At 36.6% G+C, this 22,180-nt stretch overlaps 1 protein-coding gene across 1 annotated transcript; it reads right to left on the reverse strand.

Moving 5' to 3' along the window:
• Window positions 1-18,942: 18,942 nt before the first annotated feature.
• Window positions 18,943-21,455, reverse strand: LOC100894019 (serine/arginine repetitive matrix protein 2). Its single transcript, XM_030999693.1, has 2 exons — window positions 20,120-21,455; window positions 18,943-19,641 (listed from the first exon to the last, which is right to left on the reverse strand). Exons 1-2 carry the CDS (start codon window positions 21,303-21,305, stop codon window positions 19,112-19,114), a joined length of 1,716 nt encoding a protein of 571 aa, XP_030855553.1. The 5' UTR covers window positions 21,306-21,455; the 3' UTR covers window positions 18,943-19,111.
• Window positions 21,456-22,180: the final 725 nt, after the last annotated feature.

Raw genomic sequence — 22,180 nt, forward strand, 5'->3', positions numbered from 1 at the left:
ATGCTTAGGATTGTACGATCAGAAGGTCAAATTTGTACAAAAATGTTCATATTTGCCAAGTAATGGCTTGGTCGAGCAACATTCCAACTTCATTTTTTGTCAGTATCAAATTATTATTATTATTATATCATTTGATCAAAATCATTAGATGATCAATTTTATCACTGTAAGATATATTCGCACAATTATATCCTCATTTTACAACTCGTTTTTTTATGCCAAATTGTTCATCATGTTGGAGAAGTTGATTGCAATAATTATATGTCTTTATATTTATTTCAGAAACTGATTTGAGTATATTATCAAGTACTGAACTTTTAACGTAATTTAGGCTTTCACAAAGAATAACATTTGACATTTTTATTTTATGTGTAATATTACTGAAACTAGTATTTGTGACAGGTTTTCACTATGCCTTTGTTGTCAACATATATTTTTACCGTTTTGAATCATATATATATATATATATATAATGTTGAAAGTACTTTGTAATGCTATGATCTATAGGAATAAAAGCACATGCTTGATTTTGTTAATTAATATAGGAGTGACAGATATTAAAAGTTTGTTTGAAATTAATCCATATTCATTATAAACAGATTAATAGGAATTGTGAGATAAGTTTACTCTAAAATAGGAAGAAAGGGAGCAAAATAAATCTGTAAGGACTAAAATACATCCTTATTAAGAATTTGAATTGTTTTCAAATTGTAATTTGTTACAAAAAAAGTCTGATTGCATATTTATTAGTATACAAATTATGCAAGCAAATGAGTTCATTATATGATCTATCTGCACTCGAGTTGAGGTGCTTTAACAGCCTGACAAGAGCGGATAGACATTGTAATTAAGGAATGAAAACATGCATCGTTTGTATTATACAATGAAACTCCTAAAACTTAAAAATCGTTGGATAGTACTGGAAACTATTGCACACTTTTTAATGAAAAAACATGGGATAGTCTTAGTAAAAGAAGCACATGTGACTGCGTATGACCAAGCCACTGATTAGGATCTAGGAGTGAATTGTATAATACTCTTATGTTCTTGATTAGGTATCATATTTATGCATTTCAAGAAATATTTTGAATTTTAGAAAACAGAACATTATTGTTTTACAAACCTTGAAACAAGAGTTCTTTTTTTGTGAAAAAGACAAAAACACCAAGCCATTGCATTTTCTTTCATGAAATTTTTCTTTTTGTGAAATACAACCCTGTTTGATTGCCAATAATGATGTAAATGATTCATTAATATATTTATTAATTGTTGATTTTGAATAATAATAATAATAACAGTTGCATTTTTGTATGTTAAGTACTCTCTTTGAGAGCCGATAATGATGTAATTGGTCTATTCAAATGTATATTTAAAACTAATATTGTTCCCATAGCAGTAGCTAGTACATTCGTATATTTCACAAAAGTTTTTAAACCAATATGTGAATTATCAAATTCAATTTGAACACAATCTGTTTATTTTCTATAAACCATTTTCTCTTTCCCCAAGAGTCACAAATTTGTGTGAGGCTTTTCCCATGTAGCAATAGCTAATCTTTGCAATAGAGATCATTTTCAAATAATTCAGTTTCAATACCTTGTTATATTGGCCCTTAAAACAGTGAATGTGTGGTGTAAGAACTTGTTTAAATGTTTTTCACCTTTTAATAGGTATGAAGTTGCCCTTCACACCATATAATGAAAGTATTAATCTGCTGAGGGCCTGAAGGGCATTAACTCATGCTTCAACAAGGAGTTATCGCCTATCTGGCTCTCAACAGATATCAGTAAAATATTATGTTTTTTTGTTGTTGTAATGGCACATACCGTATTGCATTAGAACAGCCCTATGCACTTCCAGAGTGCTAGAAAATTAATACCTGTACCGTAGGTAATTTTAAAAAAATGTTTGTGATTGTGTTTTGTTGACTGCTCAGAGCAAGAAGGACGTTAAGTCATATTCTTTAACATAGAGATAATGCCCTTCTGTTTCTCAACAGGAGATATATTCAGTCCTAATACGATCACCCAAAAATCTCATGGTATTATTCCAATATTGGAAAGTTATCCTGAAACAAATTAAACAGAGATAATAGTATTCAAAAATCTGTCCCTCAATTCTCATCTCTTTTCAATTCATTTCTAATACAGATGAGAGATAGTATTCTATGGATCAAATTTGACATTCATATGTGGTATTGTGAATTCAAAAAAAGTAATATTATTCCAGTAGACATTACATCATCAGTTTGGAGCTAAAAGGGCATTAACTCATGATATTTCAAGATAGAGTTAAAGCACTTCTGGCTCCAAACGGACAATATGACCATACAAATGATATACATCAGTTAGTGCATTAGTAAGAATTATCCAGGCCGGCTGTACATTTGTAATAGTCCAACACCCGTGGCAAGTTGATGGTGTTTGAACTTCTTTTTAAGATTTTTAAGAGGCTGGATAATTATACTCATGCCTCAGTATTATATTAATGACCATGAAGTAATACTCCATTGTAATTGTTACATATCTAAATTTTAATCTAATTTCCATTGCTATAATATCGTTTTGCATTTTACATCATTAATCCACATATTTAGACTGTTATGTGGAAGACTATTATCCATCTAATATTTGAATGTGTTATATAATATTATGTGAGATGATATTGATAGTATTTTGGAAGGTGTTATTTAAATCAAGATGTGTGATAGCTAGCAGCTTGTTAATGTCATAGTAACCAACTCAACTTTATGCCTTTCTTGTACATTGCTTGAAGCCTGTATTATATGTTAATATTTTTTGTAATAAAAACATTTTGATCAATTGAAGAGATTGCAGCATGTGTGTATATTTTTTTAATTGTTTATTGTTAGATACTGCTGCGTGAATGGTGTATGATGGAAAAACAAACATATATTTTCTCCTCAATGTACTCCTAAGAATATGATTTTGAGAATCCTGCTGGTCCTCATGTGATCTGTAAGACAGGGAGTGGGCCACAAGCAGATTCCCTTCTCCCTTCTTGCGTTGTACAGGTTGTATTTCTCTGGGCAGGTTTGGGGTAGCAGGCCATTGCACATACACACACGCACGCACACTCACACACACATGCACCCCACATTCTAACACGCATTAAGTTACTGGTTGTAAAATAATTTCAAATTGAAACTTCTTTACAGCCCAAAAAACCTGACCGAGTTCTGATACTAAATATTTCGATGACATTATTGCCTGCATTCTATTTTATTACCAGACGATTTTGATTTTAACTTTTTTTTTTTTTAAGTACCACATGTATCTAGTTATACAGTCAAACCTGCTTTTAATAACGACCAACTGTATAGAAAGACCACCTGTCTTGGTAGGCCTAATAATTTGTATTCTAAATAATTAATTCGCCTTTTTTGTTGGTTTCCCTGCATTTTTGTGTTTTTTTTTATTTCAAAACAGTCAAACCTGCTTTAATGACCACCTGTTTAAAAGACAACATTTTTGTTTCCCTTGGGCGGTCGCTTTAGACAGGTTTTACTGTATTACTATTATTATTATGATATCATGCCAGGTTACTAAATCCGGTCCACTCGTATTCGGCACCATCCTGAAAAACCCGTCGTACAATACGAGGGCTTCTCAGATTTTATTTTTAAGGGAAGAAAAAAAAATCTCTATGTCGCTCAGGTGCGGGAAAAAATGGCGCCCTTTGGGATACCTTTATGTGATAATCAAAGAAAAAGATCTTGGGTGTAAACTAAAAGTAGACTCTTCACGGGGAATTTGGTTGCACTGCCTTACAGATATTTATAAAAAATGATGAAAATGTCATGTTCATCAAGATATATTTAAAGGCATATGATTTATTTCCATCATGATCATGATGTGGGAATGGTGAGATAATCATTTTGACATTTGAAGTTATCATATAAACATGCATAAAGATCTCGATAATTACACACTGTTAACATATTTACAAGAAAGATTGGTTTGCATTTGAATGTGTTGATACAAGAAATATAATGTAAAATATAATGTGTGATTGTATTCTCTATTACACAGTCTACAAGTAGGCCTATGTGGGCAATAAACTTCGTAACTGTCGCTTCCGACAGAATTATTTAGTGTCTAAGGAAATATCTGAAAAATTACTTTTTCTTTCAATAGTCTATAACCCAGAAAATACTGAATTCTTACGATGCTTCATTCATTTTAACAAAGTTATTGAAAATTGTGTTCATTTGGAACTTAAATTATTTCCTAATACATGTTCTGTTATAAATTAAAGTACAGTATTATCATGATAAAAGTCCAGTTTAACATGAGTTCATCGATTCACAGGAACTAATTCATGAGAGAATGAGATTGAATCCAGTTGTAGTTTAATTACGATAGCGAATTACTGACAGAATATATTTCTTTTAAAAACGAATTGAAAATACATTTTATCAGATTCGTCCTAAGTACAATCCAGTTTGGGACACCATGTGAGAATATAAATGAACTTGAAAACACAAAAGTGTACAAGAGATTACAATGAGCTATGCGTAGCAATGTTAAATCACAACGTAATCTTAAGAAAGTCACACAAATGTAAAATATGTACATTAATATATCAACATTTAATATCTGAATTCTTTCAGTCTAGCGGAATCCAGGCACAATCCTAAAGCTCAAGGTACATTTACTTATTAACTTTCTCAGTCACACCGTCAAACCAACTCCAAACTAGCTTTGCCATTGACCAACACAAGACAACAGAAAACTGACAACAGAGTTGGGATCGTGTTTCTCTTTCCGCAATCATGCCGACAGTTTAAAAAAAGGATAACTTCGTTTGGGAATTACTTGCTTTAGAATGCTTGATCTTTACATAATGTTAAGTGACGTCTTGGATTATGCAAAGCCCAGAAGATTTATAACTTGTGTCTCATGATTGTATTAAGAAAACTCATGATCTTGGTATGTATGAAACAAAATTCAGTGCATGTAGAAGTTGGCTTTTTTTAAATTTACTTTTGACACCGTTTACCATTGGAAATAGTTCTATAAATGAATAACATCATTCGGTTGGATTAAAACATGCACAGCTCTAAGTATAGAGTATTTACAACCAAGCGAGTTGTTGCTCTATGATCATAACTTCACGTGCTAGGCCTAGAAAGCCATGCTCTACAAGGCTATCATTCAGATCCCTGTGTTCCTTGCCCTTGGATGTCGTTTTTATGGAAAATACCTCGGCTAAATCTTCTTTCAATGTTGCTTTCGACGAACCTTTCATTTCCTTTGTCCAGTGTGCCACCCAGTCAAAGATTTGTTTGGAGATCACATTCAACGGTGTCGTCTTGTGCCAGTCTTCCTTTCCTTTACTCAGCTTGAGAAGCTCCCCAAGGTCTTCCAGTTGATCTTGATTCAATCTCTGAATTGTGCTCTGAACGAATTCAAAATTGTTCTGTTCCTTGATGTAATTGCCTGTCAAAAAAGAAACCAATGTCATTATCATCACATTTTGATAGATGCAAATATAAAGGAAATCATGCCAGGAGAAATTCTTTTCAACTTAAAAGCTAATGGCAGTGGGAACCGGAAGGGCGCACTTATTTTCCAAAGTTAACGTCCTTCTGTTCCTCGACACGACACCAATACTATTATTATTTGTACAATTTCTCAAGAAATATTGACGGACCTGCAATGACTTCGTCTGCTATGCCAGGCATCTCGTTTCTTCGAAGTTCACGAGCTAAAGTTGCACGATAGTTGAAAACGGTCTGGCGTGGCTTCTCTTTCCATAGCCTCAACAGCATGTATGCGGTCACTGGGTCGGATGCTTCAAGATCGAGACCATTAGCTATGTCTTCATCTGTTAGTTCGAGAACACGTCGAAGGTTATTTAATTCGGCGGGCAGCTCCATCTTTGATTCTTCATCCTTCGGCTCTTTCAGCTGTACCGGAACCCTCTCAGCCTTCTCAATGTCGGGCTCTTCCATGTCTTCACCTTGAGGTAAAGTTGATGGGGCGCCAAGAGAACTTTCTTCCTCGCTAGGGCCGATCTCTGACGCAGCAGCAGGTTCATCAAACTGCGATGCACCCTCTTGTATATCTGTAGGGATTATATTTGCTTTGAAATCACCGAGTAATAATCCTTGAAACGATTGCCCAATATCTATCTTGATAACTAACATATATCATTTTCAAATTAGAATCTGCTGGCAAATTCACCAACACGTCATTTAACTGTACGTTCAGTTTCCTTTTAGTTTCATCCAACTTTGCACACATTGAAAAGGCTTTTGTTAACCTTTTTAATATTTACAAGATTTCAGTTGCCAACAAAATGTGTTTGCGAACAGAATTGAACATTTGCCAAGGTCAAACCAACAAAATTAAACAAAAAACGAATTTTTTCAATCAAACAACTTCTTACCTTCAACAGTATTCTTTTCTCTTGTGTTTTGCGTCATTGCTTCTGCGATGCGAAATAGTTCCCCATAGCTCATCTCGTACACTTCAATATTAAAACAGATAAATACATATATTTTTAACTGGATACGCCCTCTAGCTTTTTCGATCGTGACCATAGCTGGGAAAGTCTTATTAAGAACGTAGTGGGAAATCCATTATCGTACAAACAGTGTGGTAGCATCGTGGGGAGATATCTGTGGTTGTAATAAAAACACAGCACCATCGGCAACTATTTCGAGCATCAGGTCTGTTTACCTTCGAAGTTGGGAAAGAAATGAAGAAATGCTTGAACACTTGAACACTTGAAATGCTTGAACACCCCCCGATTTATAGAGACATCACCACAAATCGTACAAAAAGCGTATACTAGAAGCGTATACTAGAAGCGTATACTGGTCAGCACCAGCGTAGCGACATCGTCCTACAGTCTTCTAGGTCTGTGTCATAACGTAGTATGGTCATCTACGTCGTATTAGCGGCAACGTAGTATGAACAAACGACCGCTTGGTTTATATTGGTCTAGGTGTAATCGAAGTGGCAGCGAGTCAGCAGCGCTTTTGACGTAGAAGCATCGCAGTACAGTCGTGGTGCATGTATTATTTAATTTGCCAAATTGCTGGATTTTGGCAGCGATTTATAATGACGCGATTTGATATTATTCAGATCGGGGATGATCAGGATGATCGGCATGGTCTTCATAATTTCGCATTTTACAACGAGTCGTGTGGAAACGGTAATACACGTGTGCGATGACTAATTCTTATTAAACCTTTCACTACAGTAACAAAATGCAAAATGCCCCAAAATTAAATACATGTATAAATGTTACTTGGTATTAAGTCTTTAAACCAATCAGCCTTGATATTCGTTGCCATGGTTTTTATCAATACATTTCACCATAATATTTTCTTTTACACAAATTTTGATTAGCTGATACAGTCCCACAATTCAGAAGATGGAATAAGTTTTTATCTTACCACACGTTTCAAGAGTAGCGACGTTTCGGTATTGGAGTTTACTCATTTTAGTGCAGAACAGAGGTCGCGTGGTCCCCTTTTCAAGGCCTTTGGACGTGTCAGCCTTGATTTTTATCAGAAGCTTTGAAAGTAAGTCGGTGGTACCTATTTCAAAGTGTGATGGATCGAATGCTGGCCTATACGTAATCAGTTTTGTGAAGTGGATACCCAGTGCTTCAGCGATTGGTAGAAGATCATGCATGAAAATCTGCAAAGCCATATCCACGAGCTCGGCTTTGTATATAAACTGTCCCTTCAATGGCGGCAGCAAGCCTTGGAATAAGAAAATATAAAATGTAATAATTTAATGTCCAAACATTACGCACATACAATAGGTTTATCATTAAAAAATACACTTCCATGACAAAAATTTGTCCAACCTAGTGCCTATTTGAAGCATCAAACTATAGGAAATGAAATTGCTTCATAGGTCTTACCCTAATAGATTAACATTTTTACTCCATTTGCAATCAATCAATAAATATTTTAAAGAAGTAATAGTATAACAAGTAGTCATCCCTTAAGGAATGGGCCTGATGTAACAGAACTATTCATCCATTATAAAATGATCTAATTCAGAGGGTATTTTCCACACTGTAAAAATCCGCAACAATTATTTGTTTAAGTTGATTTAGTAGTTATGAAAAGTAAGAACATAACGCATGCTTTAGGAAAGCATTATATACCTTTAAGGTTGTTGGATTCCAATGCTGAGGAAAGTTGCTCGTGTTTCTTCTTTACACTTTTCTCTGCGACCTTGTTTCTCCATTCCCGTAGACTGTCAAACCTTTTCCCTTCGTCATTATTATCATTATATTTGCTACCAATTTTTAGTTTCTGGCATATTTTCGTCATAGATTCGGGAGTGAGATGACGTGAGATCGATTTGAGTTCCTCGTTATAAGGCCATGTGTGATCTAAGGCATGATCTGACCATTGTAATACAAATTTGGAGATAAGAACAAACCGAAATTTCGTAATCAGACAATTGAATCAGACCATCAGCTTTAAAAAAAAAAGGGTATTGCAATTAGTCATATATTATTTTTAGTTTGAAGAAACTTTTATGTAGACGTAATCATGTTTTCGTGTTCATCAAAAACCTTTGTAAAATGAACTAAATGTAAGATTTTTCTCCTATGGTTGTGGTCTTCTAAGGGATCACGTGAGTATTATTGATATAAACTCATACCACCTACAGGAACAGCAAAAAATGGAAGGGAATACATTATGAAACAAATTCTTAAGTATCCTTGTAAAATAAATGTGGACTTTTCAAGAACATATCATTGGCTATTCTACTTTTGAACAGACAGTAATCAGTTCTTAAACCACATGAAAAGCAACGTGATTTCTTTTAGACATTCAAAGAAAAAGGTTTTAAAAAACTTACATATACTTTTGAAAGTCCACCAAACAGCGTTACAGTTAATAACTTGAATTCAATATCATATCAAAATCAATTCATAAAATGTATACATTAGTGAAGAAGAAACGACAAAGAGAAACCTGCATCGCCCTAGAACACCCTCCCCCCCCCCCCACTTCCGCATGAATTAGGACCAAGATAGTGATTTTTTTTTTGCTGAAATAAACAGATCACTGTTGACGCGGACTTTCCTGTGTTACCTGACTCATTTGATACAATGGAGGCTTCTTTAACCACTCCCATGTATTGACTATATGTAGATGCTGGTCTCTGCTGCCAATCAGTGAGCATTCGGTGAGTATCAAAGAGAGCACTCCTGTTTTCATGGATAATTTTCTCAGCCTCAAAAGATTTAGTTTCGATCGCATCATAAATCCTCCGGTAGTGCTTCATCAATTCCACGTCCACAAGCTCTTCAAGTACTTGCAATTCCCTTTCAGTTATGTCCTCTACATCGACAGCTGAAAGTCATGGAAGATTTAAGATAGAAATCGTTGTTCCAAATGTCGCAGATTTACATCATTTTTTCATCCTCATTTAAATAACTATTAATAATAAATCTACTTCACCGACTTCACTGAAAATTACATTTTCCAGGAATTGGTATTGTCCAAGATCACGCTGATGTTTCATTAATTTTGAAGGTCAACTAGAAAATTTATTAGAAATCACTGTTCAAGGTGTTTTTGATTCACATTCTTTTTTCATCATCTTTAACATAATACTAAAATCAAATTTATTGACTTAGGGTAAAATGACGTTTGCCATAAATCGGTGTCGTCCAAGATCACATTGATGTTTCATTATACCAATTTCTTCTACATAATATTATGTATATCCAGATAGCATATAGCAAAACCTCTAAAACTCGATGATATTCTGTCAAATAAACTTTAGTCGAAGATGCATGATAGCCGAGTATTTGTTAAAGAAAGATCTTTAAACCACAGAAATAACACGCGGTATCTAAAGGTGTGCATTTTAATTATCCTGTGAATTTCGTTTAGTTGAGTAAAGTTTTGCCTGTCCAAATAGCCCATCTCTCCACCCAGTTATTACATGGATACCTGGCAGGATTTATTCCTTGAAATACACGTGTGCTGATTGCGGCTGCCAGAGCTAAAACAAGGGTAGTTATATCCTAACCTATTTGGAAGCACATCGGAATGTAACATCATAATATGATATGCGCTACTTAAGAACGTTTAATTATTATTCAATTTATTATAATCCAATATGCATCTATAGTTTACTTTTGCTTACAGTGATACATAAATCATGATTATTTTTGTTGTGTGTGTGTGTGTTAAATTCTTGTTTACCTTTACCTTCCAGTTCCAGGTGTGGAGCACTTCGTGGGACGGGAGAATAGTTAACTGGAAAAGGTATACGTGACATAATTAGTAAATTAGTACAGAGTATGTAATGTAAGCACTTAATGCACTTTAAACCAATTTTCACGCATTAAAAAATGTACGACTGCACCTTTCGGTTATTTTACAGTGCTAGTAAATCCAAAGCTACTCAATTTTACCATGTTAACCGATTACTACATAGGACTACAAACTTTGATATCACCCACATGAATTTTAGATTAAGATAATCTGGACATTTTAAAATTATTTAGTATTATTTTCAAATTACTTGTAGTTTGCACCATGTAACATATCATGATATAAAGTAACTTACTGTGTTTCTTTTTCCAAATGACACAGGCCACTGAAGAGATGAGTGCAGCAAACGCTGAACAAAAGAGAATGTAACAATAAGAAACACAATTACCGGTACTCATTTTAAAACTAACCTATTTTTGAGTGGGCAAGGGATTGCGATTTATTCATATCATTGCATAATTTTATAAATATTTTCTCGGTTTTCTTCACAATAATTCTTAATCTACATGTTTCATATCTGAAATCACTTACGAATTAGTATTATCATCAGAACACCGGATTTGAATTTGTCTTCATCATGGAGTAGGACAGATGTAGATTTATTATCAGAAGTTCCAGGAATATTGGAAGCTACGCAGGTATACAGTTCTTTGCTTCCTCTTGCAGCAATCGTGAGTGTTTTCGTTTTTGTCCCGTCTGTGTTATTCCATTCTCGTGTGTCTAATGGCTCTACTATTCTGGATCCATGCAGAAATATTAGATGCACAGTTGGGTAGTACTTCATGACTTCACATGTAAGAGTCATGCCGGATTCAGAGACGAGGGTGCAGTAGTTTGAGTCGTATTGGTCGGTATTCAGACATTCCTGGATCGTTGGAAACGGTTTCAGTGGCTGAGCTAAATTTGAAATACAAACAAGCAAAAAGGCGCTTGTTATAATTTGAATTTCTTTTTCATCTCTTCTATCAAGACCTCAAATGAGTTCAATAATATATTTCCATTTTACTTTAATAGTTATTTCAGGATTTATGTTCCATATATAAATGAAACTGGATATTTAAAAAGTTGTTCCTCTAACAGGAATATGACAGAATTCTTTCTTTCACACTCCTTCACCTTTTCTCTCTTTAACACTCACACAGTTGCACACAAGCTCACGCTCTCTTTCTCTCTTTCGACCACAATTTTACTCACAAACCACTTCGGCCTCTAAATTATTTGTTTCTTCATCTCTCATTTTAAATTCGCCTCTCACTTTCTCTCTTTCTCTCTCTCTATCAATCGATCCATCAATTGATCCAATCCCACTAAACAGCAGGTTTCGTCTGAACAAAATATAAACCCGGAGAATACTGCATGATCATGAAAGTGTGAAGTGTTTTGGGCTTGTCATAAATATCTGGTATAAACTATGCATACTGCATGTAATTACTTTAATTGAGGAATGCAGAAATCATTACTACCTGGTTCAACCGATAGAGTTCGAAAATACATGGATCTATTTCAGATGTAAAATGCTGCTTACCAACCACATTGACAAATGACTGATTCCGAAAAGATATCCCAGTGTCAAAGTCGGTCACCTCACAAATGTAAAGACCTTCGTAGTGGACCTGTACCTCCTTGATAACCAGCGAGTAATCTTCGGTGATGTTGTACAAGCCTTCGTCGTATCCTGTTCCACTTCTTTCAACAACATCTTTGTTGTTTTCGAGGACAACAAGACTTTCGTTTGCTGAAAAAGTAGTTCCTTTTTTCCAAGAGACTCCTCTGGCCTTGATGTAAACAGTGCATTGCAGGATACTATGAGTGGCTTGACGCATCTTTAAAGTGACTCGTGGGTCTGTCGTGATTGCAGTATCTTGTTCAAAGAGAATTTTAGTATAAAAAAAACTGTATTTATACGCTTAAATGTATTACGCTTAAAATAATGTATTGTATTCATTCTGAAAAGTATCTGCAAAAGCCGATGATGAGACAATATTAAAGATGACTTGAAACGTCATAACTCCATTTTCGTGTCAATTTCATGATGATGACGATGGTGATGATGACGGAGATTTCTTTAAGTAATTAAAAAATACGGTGATTTCATAAGACAATCCCTATTATATACTTATCTTTTTCAATCAATAATAATAATAAAATGGTGCTTTTAAACCGCTTTCCACCGAAGTTTTTAAGCGCTAACTTCTCTATTATGATATTAAGTATAAAAATAGTAGCTCCTTGGAAAAATAATATCGTGATATGCATAAAACATATTCCGATTAAATCACAGAAGACTCGAATGATCGAAATATAATGTAAAGAAAGCAAAAGTGCTTTAAACTATATTGCCCTGTGAGTTAAAATTATTATGCTTTGCTTTGCTTTGTCTCGGGAACCTACCTGTGATCGCAATATCAGTGTAGTTATCAATCAAAATGCCATTGTAGTTAGAAATTGTGCAGTATATCCTCCCAGCATCTGCCGTCGAGACATTGTTGATGATCAAGGAATAATTGTCGTCGACGTCGCACCTCCCATCATCGAATCTTGGACCTGATACTTCTCCATCATACCATACCACCATGGTGGTGAGATCGTCAGGATCAAGGCCCCTTCTCCAGTAGACTGCCAATGGGACTCCATAGAAGCGACATGTGAGAAGACCCTGCACTCCTCGGACCAGTGTCTTCTTGACTTCGGTGTAAACCAGACCATCGGGAACTACCTGGGATGCTGTTAGAGCTGCATCAAACAAATTGAAGTACCTACTAAAAACGCTAAGTAACTAACATGAACATTATTTGGGAGAAACTTACAAGAGTTTCTTTTTTAAGAGAGAAAATAACAAAGCCCACGAGAAAGACGACCCACGAGACCAACATTTTGGTCATGGTCGGTCCGTGAGCTTTCTGACAATTAAATTGTAGGTTTGAAAGACCGCCGTTGTCGGCCTCTTGCGAATGTCGGCCATTTTGACTGTCGGTATCGTAAGCTGTCGATCTCTTGGGCCGTCTGTCTCGTGAGATGTCGGTCTACTGGGATGTTCGGGTTTGCCCCCTACTTTCAGGGATTGCTACTTTAATACAATTCTGCTAAATTTCACAGCGTAGAGTGCATAGCAATCGTTTAAGTTTTTCTTTTGCCGTTGTTTTCCATAGAACATTTAAACCGAACGAATTAGTGATTCAATAATAAAGTTGACTGTATAGATATTTCATTTCAAAAAGCCATTTTATACAATTATTCTTGATCAATGAAACTTTGCTATCACTCACCAGGTAGCACACAGACTACAAAGAATAATCCCACAGCCAATGCTATTTTAACCGCCATGATGAGCAATTTGTCCACAGAGCAATTAATGTTAACGGATTTATTTGGATATCCAGATCTTATCTTTGCTCAGCGGCGTAGTTATAGGGTGTTGGGTGGGTATGTCACATCCCGCGTGAAATTCTGCTCGCAAATCCCATAAACTTTTGTCGGAGATTTTTTTTAAAAACCGGGGGGGGGGGGGGTATATACACTGCTTGTTAAATTAGTTTATTGATATAATTATTGGAAAAATCCGGGCCTCTAGCGTTAGAGGTTGCGTTCAAACAATGATTGAATTATAAAAATCGATTTACTATCAATCTTAGAATTTAATGTATCTCCAATATTGATGCAATTAAACATAGTCTTACTATGGATTGTACCTATCTGTGACATGATAATAATCATAGGTTACTAAGATTGAAGGAAATATGATTATTAAAAGGTAGTTTTTGTTTAATTATACAGGGTCCTGGGAAGTGTTCCACAAAGATTTTAAGTCGGACTTAAGAACTATGGAGAGCCATTTGTAGCCTTAAAATAAAATATATTCAAAAGCAAAAATTCAAGTATTTTAGACTTTTCATAAATTCCACATCAAGAACATGAAATCTCCCATGATAATAGCAAATGTGCATGATTTGAATCAACAATTTATGCCTTTTAAAATAGCTTTTACAAAATATTTTCAAAGATGCTAGCAGCTTTCCATAATTGTTAAGTCCAACTTAGAGATAAGTTCAACTTAGGATCTTTGTGAAACACCCCCCTGGTCCAATACCCTATACACCTCCCTTGCCCACACAGACATACATACAGTCCCTTCCAACTGTTCAAACAACGCCTCTGCACATGATTATACCTGGAATAAATGCTTGAATTCAGTATGATGTTTACTTTAATATTTGATATCATAACCATTTATCACCAATGCCTTGTGAGACATGATCAGAGTCTATAGTGCACTGTAAAACAATGATAGTCGAAATAACTCAATAAAATTGAGGAAAAGAATTGCCTTATTTTTATTAAGTAAATATTACCTACGGCATCTTAAGTAGAATTTACTTATTTTGCTGAATAAATTTTTACTCAGTTAAATCGAGTTACATTAACGTAAATAATTTAAGTATTGTAATCATTTTAGATAATTAAAAAAAAGCTATGATAGGATTACATATTGCACGATTTGGTACCCATCTAATCTAACAAGTAACATCCACTAATCATTCACTACTTCTATTTAAGATTAATCACTAATCACTAACACTACTTCTATTTAAGATTTAACCGTATATAATATATATATATCTACCACCATCACAAACTATTACATACGCTTCAATTCGACACATATTGAAAGGCTCCAAATTATATATATACTTGATCGCAGCATCTTAAAAGGAAAATTGGTTGACAATTTCCTGAAATATCAAGTTTTTGAACTGGGTAACAATTAAAATTGTCTTGTCTTTGCTTAGCCATGTTAAATGAATTAGTAAATGTTTTAAAGTCCTTAAATTTTCATTCAACCACAAAAAAAAAAAAAAAAAAAATTAAAAAAGAGTTTAATTTGGTCTTAATGAATATTCATAAATTATGTAAATATTTCTGTTACGCACTGCATCGGTCCTTACTTTAAAAAGATAAGAATAATCAACATAAATTGTTTGAGTAATACGTATAATTTCTGATTTTGAGTTAAAATTACTAAATTAATACAAGCTGAAATTACTTAAAGTTCTTATCTATTTGATTTTACTTAAATATTCCACGTATGTTCTACTAAATTGAAAGTTTGAGTTAGCAAGACTTAAATTTAGTGCGTAAGTGGCAAAACTAATGTTTTCAAGTAAATTCTACATGGAAAAAATACGTAAAAATTACCAATGAACAAATTCTTTTTTACAGTGTGTGAGTCATTGGCGTATCTAAGGGGTGGGGCACGACCCCTCCCCCTATCGAATGGCAAACAAATACTAATAAAGAGGTGAGAGCGAGGGGAGAGATGAGGGAAAATAAAAAAAGAACGTGAGACTATTAGATGGACTGCTCGAAAACGTCCTCAAAGATTATAATATTATATGACTCAGTTAAGTGGGGACAACAGGATAAATCTTAAATGAAATCTGTTCAAAAGAGGTCCATTAAACGATTATCAAAAAATGTTTGGGATGATCCGATCTGCGCCCTTGATGTAGCGTACAGCAGGGAACAAAAAGAAATTGTGATGAGAAAAAAATGTAGAAGTCAAATGGGTAAAGAGACTGGAAGAGATTATATTTGTGTGTCTTTTTCACTTTAACATTTAAAATATTCCTCCGGCCTAGTCAATCGCGGTAACCTCGCTAGTCATAAGGACCGTTATTCATAACGTGAAACCTCCCATACCTGAAGGACCGCTGTTCATAAAACGGAAAGGGGTTCACTATTCATAAAGGCGTATGGAACCGTTATTCGTAAGGACCGCTATTCATAACGTGAGATGAGGGTCGCTATCCACGATTCACATCGAAGGTCATTACTCTTAAGGACCGCTATTCATAATGCGAAATCGGGGTTGATATTCGTAGGCATGCTATCCTTCTTCATGCCTACGAATATCAAACCCGATTATTTGGGGGTCACTTCTCATAAGGACAGCTATTCATAATAAAAAATGGGGTCGATAGTCATAAAACGTATAGAATGACTAGCGTCCCTCTTTTCGTATGATTAGGGACCACTATGACTAACGACCCCGGTTTTGTATTATGAATAGCGACCCTCTTCTTCGATTATGAACAGCGGTCCTTAAGAATATGACCCTTTTCTCAAATTATAAATAGCGGTCCTTATGAAGAGCATTTTGAAGAGCATTTTTTGATTGATTATTTTGATTGATTGATAGCCCCCCCCCCCCCGCCCCCCGTGCCTCCCCCTTAAGCAACGCCACTGATTTTTGATATTACGGTATTATGGTATTTTTCCCCTCCATTTCAAACATGTCACGAGGAAGGTGAGGGTCGATGGAGCAAACCCTGAACAGTCAAACAATATGCTTATAGGGGGAGGGGTGCGATTTTTCAGATTTTCGAGGACCCCCAAAAAAAATTGGTGCTCACTACCCCGACTTATCGGCCGGCTGTTTAACCGCTAAATACTTTCTCACGAATTGGCCCCCCCCCCCCCTCCCCTGCCGCCGGCATGATCCGCCCCTGATGTACAATATGAATCATCACCGTTTATCTTTCATAATTGATTTACAAATAAGTCTAGAGTTCAGATATTATAAACGAAGGCACAAAGATATTGGTCGTTGATCTACACGATTTATAAGGGACAAATGGACTCAGTGGCTGGCGCAGGATTTTTTCAAGGGGGATGTTTTAAAATGTGAAAATTGCGCCGAAAATTTCGCAACGACTCAGCCAGCCTCTGAATAGGGGGGGGGCGTGTAAGAGCACATTTTTGTTGTTATTAGGGGGGGGGGGGGTCGAGTTTCCTATACTGCATTAAGAGCCGAGGCATATAGGAGACGCAGTCGCATATATTTGTCTAGTTTAATTGAAACTACAAAAGCCGGAGAATGGCTTTGACCAAAGGCAAAGTAAAACTTTCGTCTTAAACTTATCAGAAGAATTGAAAGCTAGATCTGTTATATGTGGCACAACCATCTTTATATCAATATACACAAAGCCTTTGATTATTTGAAATTGCTAGAATATTTGATCACCTTGATGTCATTAGAGTGAATTGATCAACACAAATTTGATTAAAAAATTATTCCGAAATGGAATGATCAAATTACACCAGCTGCAATGGAATGATCAAATTACACCAACTGCGCGTATTAGGAATATTTATCATTAAAAAGGAAAATTCAATTGAACATTTTTACAGAACTTTGAACGCACACCCACACATATGACCCGCTCTCTCTCTCTCTCTCCAGCCTCCTTCTCCCTCACTTTCCTCCTTTTTTACCTTCTCTGTTTCCGCACTCACATAAAAAGTGTTTCACAGCATATTATTTGGTCTGAAAAATGGAAGAAAACAATACCATCACCATGCAAGTCAAGTTATATTTTATTTGTACACGTATTACTTAAATGAAATTTTGAATTGTATATCTTTTTAAAATCCATGCTTCGGAGTTTTAATTCAAGTTATCAAGTAAAATAAAGTTCCAAAAATGATATGTTTTAAAATTTCAAATTATTTAACGCAAATTGATAATTAATTGTTAAGTCAAGTATTGATTAAAAGCAAATTTGTTATATTTCTTTTATTTTCCACTCTTGAATATTCCATGCGCGTTCCAGTTGATTATGTATTCATAATTTTTCAAAACAAATGCGGAGAAGAATAACTTCTCTAGATGGCCTTATTATAATAATATGATTTTAAATCCCGCCGACCCTCTCATCGTCTCTCTGCTGGATAGGGGGGGGGGGGGGGGAGATCATTAGACCATTTCGGCATGATTTTTCTTAACTGGAATGTGATTTGAATTCAGTATTTTTTTCCAGACATAACCAAAAGAATTAGCTCCAATCCGTAAGTTAGCACATTTTAACTCGGCGTATACGATGTTCATTTTCATAATATTGGGGCCACTAGCCCTCTGATCCCCTGGAACCGCCTATGAAATGGGAAAATTTTGAAGTGCACGCACGTAAATCGTTTTATAGCAGGAATGTCGCTAGAAAAAAAGAGGGGGTGGGGTGAGTTTCATGTCAGTAAATCCAAAGTCCCCCCCCCCCCTTTTTTTTCTTTTTCAAAAGCGTGTCGTCAATGTCTGTAGTAATTGACGCAACTGTACATTTCCTTTGGGCAATTTTCTTCTCAATTTCTTCTTGACAAACCACTTGCAAATCCTTCCCATTTCACATGTTTTAGCGGCTTCCCCATTTTGAGAACAAAAAATAAGTCCACTGCTTGTAAATCATGAATACCAATAAATCAAAGGAAAGAGTTAAAATGGAGATTAACTGTAAAAAACAGGGGCGTCAATCCGCATTCAAAGTGGACCGGGAGGGGGGAGGGCGTGGTGAAATAACAGGAGCCTTTCAATTCATAAAGGATTCACAGATATTCCGACATTATAGGGCGCAGCTGCCGCGGAATAGACGCCCCCGATCCAATGATTAAGTATTCCAAGATTATGTATTCTCTTTATTTCGACTTAACCAAAGGCAATTTTGGACAAAGTGAATTACTACTTAACGTCATGGGTGTTTTTAAATGTCATACCATTTGCTGAAAGCGATATATATTCCTTTCGATTTCAAACGATGTGTTTATCATTAAACCACTGTTAAAAACAAATAAATATTTCTTCATGATTAATATGAATATAATTATAGGCCTATATTTATACGCATCATGGAGATAACAGGAAGTTGGAGATCACTTACAAACTTTTTAGAACCGCATGAGCCCCGAAAATTAAATCCCTTGAACTTGCCAAAATCAGTGCAGTTAGTTTTCCAGCTACTAATGATCATAGTCTACTTCGAATACATTTTATTTTCATGCGATTGAACACCATGATCCCATAGCGTACGAAGCCGTCTCTTCGTGCCTTCGACGACGATGCGAATCTCGATGACGTGGCTCACGACTGCGTTGTCGACGTGCCAGCTCGTCTCCGCCTTCATCTTTAGCTGGTCGAGTAGAGGACTGGCGACCGCGAGAACGACTACGATCTCTATCCGTGGTTTGGATTCCCTGGTCAATGACTACGGTATCATGTTGCTGACCACGAGCGTTGCCGACATCGTCATCCAAATCCAACTTTCGTCGTGGCGACCCGCTATCACGATTTCTTTTCCTTCTTCCCGTAAACTGCTCCTCGTCTTCTTTCCGAGATCGACGAGGATCTTGAACGGCGGGTTGACGAACCTGTTTAGCCCCGGACCTGTTTAGGACTACTGGCTCATTCCGTCCATCGTCTTCAATCCTCGATGGACCAGCGACATCTCGTCTTCTGGTTGGAGATTGACTTCGTCGTTCTCTTCTGCGTCTTGGTGTAGAAGACGCCAAGGGTCCATTTACCTCTCCTACGATGTGACAGAACCAAAGAATAGATAGTAAATATATTAAGACAATCATAACCGCGGGTCTTAACTGGGGTTGATCAAACATCCCCTCCGTTTGAATATTCTATCAACTCATCCGTTGTTAACTTTTAAAAGATGCGACCAGAATTTGCCCCATATCTTCGAATCATCAATTCTGTGAGGACCAACCATTATTTTGATGGCTCCTTGGGAAATTGTTTTTTACACCGTAAGCTAAGGATCCCCCTTCATTGAAGGTGTTCTAAAAACGTCCCTGATGTATCGTCTGTTAAATTACACTTTCACACATTTTGAGAAAGTCACAGCAAGAAACTCAATTAACATAGGCCTAGATCTAGACTAAACCATAAACGGCATAAAGCAAGATTTTTTAAATCCATATCAGTGACCCGATGCCCAAATTAAGCTCTGTTTCAAACGTAACAACGTGATTGCAAAATCATTTTTTTAAACCCACCTCTGTCAATCCGAAGTGGTGCCGCCCCCTCTTGCAACCAGTTCTCGATGTCAGATCGGGACAGACGTTCATTCGCCTTTGACTCGTTTCGTCTTCGTGATCGAGGTGCAGAACGCTTTCGACTTCCACTTCTAGATCTCGATATTCGGAGACTGCCTTTCTGCGGCGACGCAGATCGAGATACAGACCGAGACACAGTTCGAGTTCTAGATCTGGACCTTCTGCGATTGTCCCCGCTGCTATTCCAATTTTTCTGATCTTTTCGAGGACTTATCTTTTTCTGAGAAAGTCCTGGAAATTTCTTTGTCGTAAGCCTAGGAAGTTCCTCTGCGATTCCCGGTTCCTCAGAGAAATTTTCGGTCGCTCTCTTGGTTTCACGCATCACCATGTATTCCCTGACGTTCTCGTCGACAACGGATGACGCTCGGCTAAGACGTTCTGGAGAGGAAGATCGTTGTTGTTCGGTAATGGCTCGACCAGGAGCTGGTATTGATAAACCAATACTTGGACCAGGACCATCCAGTTCCTTGACGTTAATGGTCATGAGGTGACACAACTGCCCGTCGACAGCACCGTTATGCAGAGTCAGATTGCAGCCTTCTTTCGCAAGTTTGCCGATATCGATGCTGACATTTTGTGCGGAGTCCACGAAAACTGGCCCACTTCTATATCTAGATTTTGAATTCTTTTTGGTCGAACGATTTTGCTTACTAGCTTGGCGTTTTGGTGACGTATGGCGGGGAGAGCTCCGACGAGAAGGCGAGCTTTGTGACGATCTCCGGGAGAGAGTCGACCTTGATAAAACGCGCTCCGACCTCCGGATCGGTGGAGCAACTTCTTGCTTGGGCGACTTGCGGCGAATCGGGCTTGGAGAACTGCTGAACGACACCCGTGAAGCGTTTCTCCGAGATCGTCTACGTTGAGGCGAGTTGGCCCTTGACGATGCAAGACTTGAACGACGGGATCTCGGCGAAGAGGGAAGAATGTAGACGTGTTTAGAAATAATTGACAACGTGTGATCACCTACTCCTCGCACTTTGCCCAACTCGTTGATGTTGTTAAAGTATCCTGCTCGGCTTCTATAATCGGCGATCCGTTTTGCCAATGATCTCGTCACCCCGTCGACGGATTCCAGTTCGTCCACCGTACAGGTGTTCAGATCCAACTGTTTCCGTGTTTTTGGCATGTCGGCAGATTCGTTCGATGTGGAATAGACAACAAAGAGGAATGTAAATAAACGTTTCGCAGGAAATCGCAAGTTTGAGAAATAAAACCCTGCATCAAATTTGGCGCGTAATTGATAACAAACTTTTGGGTTGCCATGACGCGCTATGAAGTAGATGCGCGTCATTAAGGGGGCGCGGGTTATGACCTACATATATATATAGCATTTAGCTCAGTTTGATCAGATAAATTGTAAAAAAAAAATTCTTGTTCTGTACCGTAATTTCTTACTTTCTAATACTTACTTTATCAACTACAATGCGCTGGGATTGTCTTTTACCTAGAATAATGGAATTTGCTGACTTATTTATAATTATGTCAAAGAAGGCTTAAAAAAACTATAGGCCTAGAATAAAATTGAATGATTTATTTTGATACTTTTCACTGTCATCCTGTAACTTAGGGGTTCGCCGGCGGGGGTGGGTGGGGGTGGGGGGGGGTGCACAGCTAGGCTCAACTAGCAAAATATGTTATTCGGGTAACCCTCACCTCGTATTTGGGCAGCGATGTGTCTGAATGATCGTAAAATGATTGTTTCGGGCAGCGAGATGCCCGAATGTAATCTGACATGATTGTAAGGTCTGATCTATGATGACAAAATAACATTTTTATAGTTTTTTTCCTCGCTTGCTTCGCTCTCCAGCAAAATTAAAAAACAGTTTGGTTAGTTGGTTACGGCTCGGACATAACATGATATTTAGTATATTTTGATGACAAATGAAATTCATCTTGTAATAATGTTATCTTTATTTGTAGAAAGATGATGGTTGGTAATCGTGCAAACGACAACAGCTACCCTCGCCAAAAATGTGCCTAAAAAGGAAATCCATCAGGCCT

The sequence above is a fragment of the Strongylocentrotus purpuratus genome, unplaced genomic scaffold, assembly GCF_000002235.5.
Source record: "Strongylocentrotus purpuratus isolate Spur 01 unplaced genomic scaffold, Spur_5.0 spur5_scaffold_5, whole genome shotgun sequence".
Lineage (NCBI taxonomy): Eukaryota > Metazoa > Echinodermata > Echinoidea > Camarodonta > Strongylocentrotidae > Strongylocentrotus > Strongylocentrotus purpuratus.

Excerpts from the sequence above, each read along its gene's own strand:
- LOC100894019 (XM_030999693.1), bottom strand. The coding sequence starts at position 21,305 with ATGCCAAAAACACGGAAACAGTTGGATCTGAACACCTGTACGGTGGAC. Across the intron at positions 19,642-20,119 it reads ACCACTTCGGATTGACAGAG|GAGAGGTAAATGGACCCTTG; the intron begins GTGGGTTTAAAA and ends GTCACATCGTAG.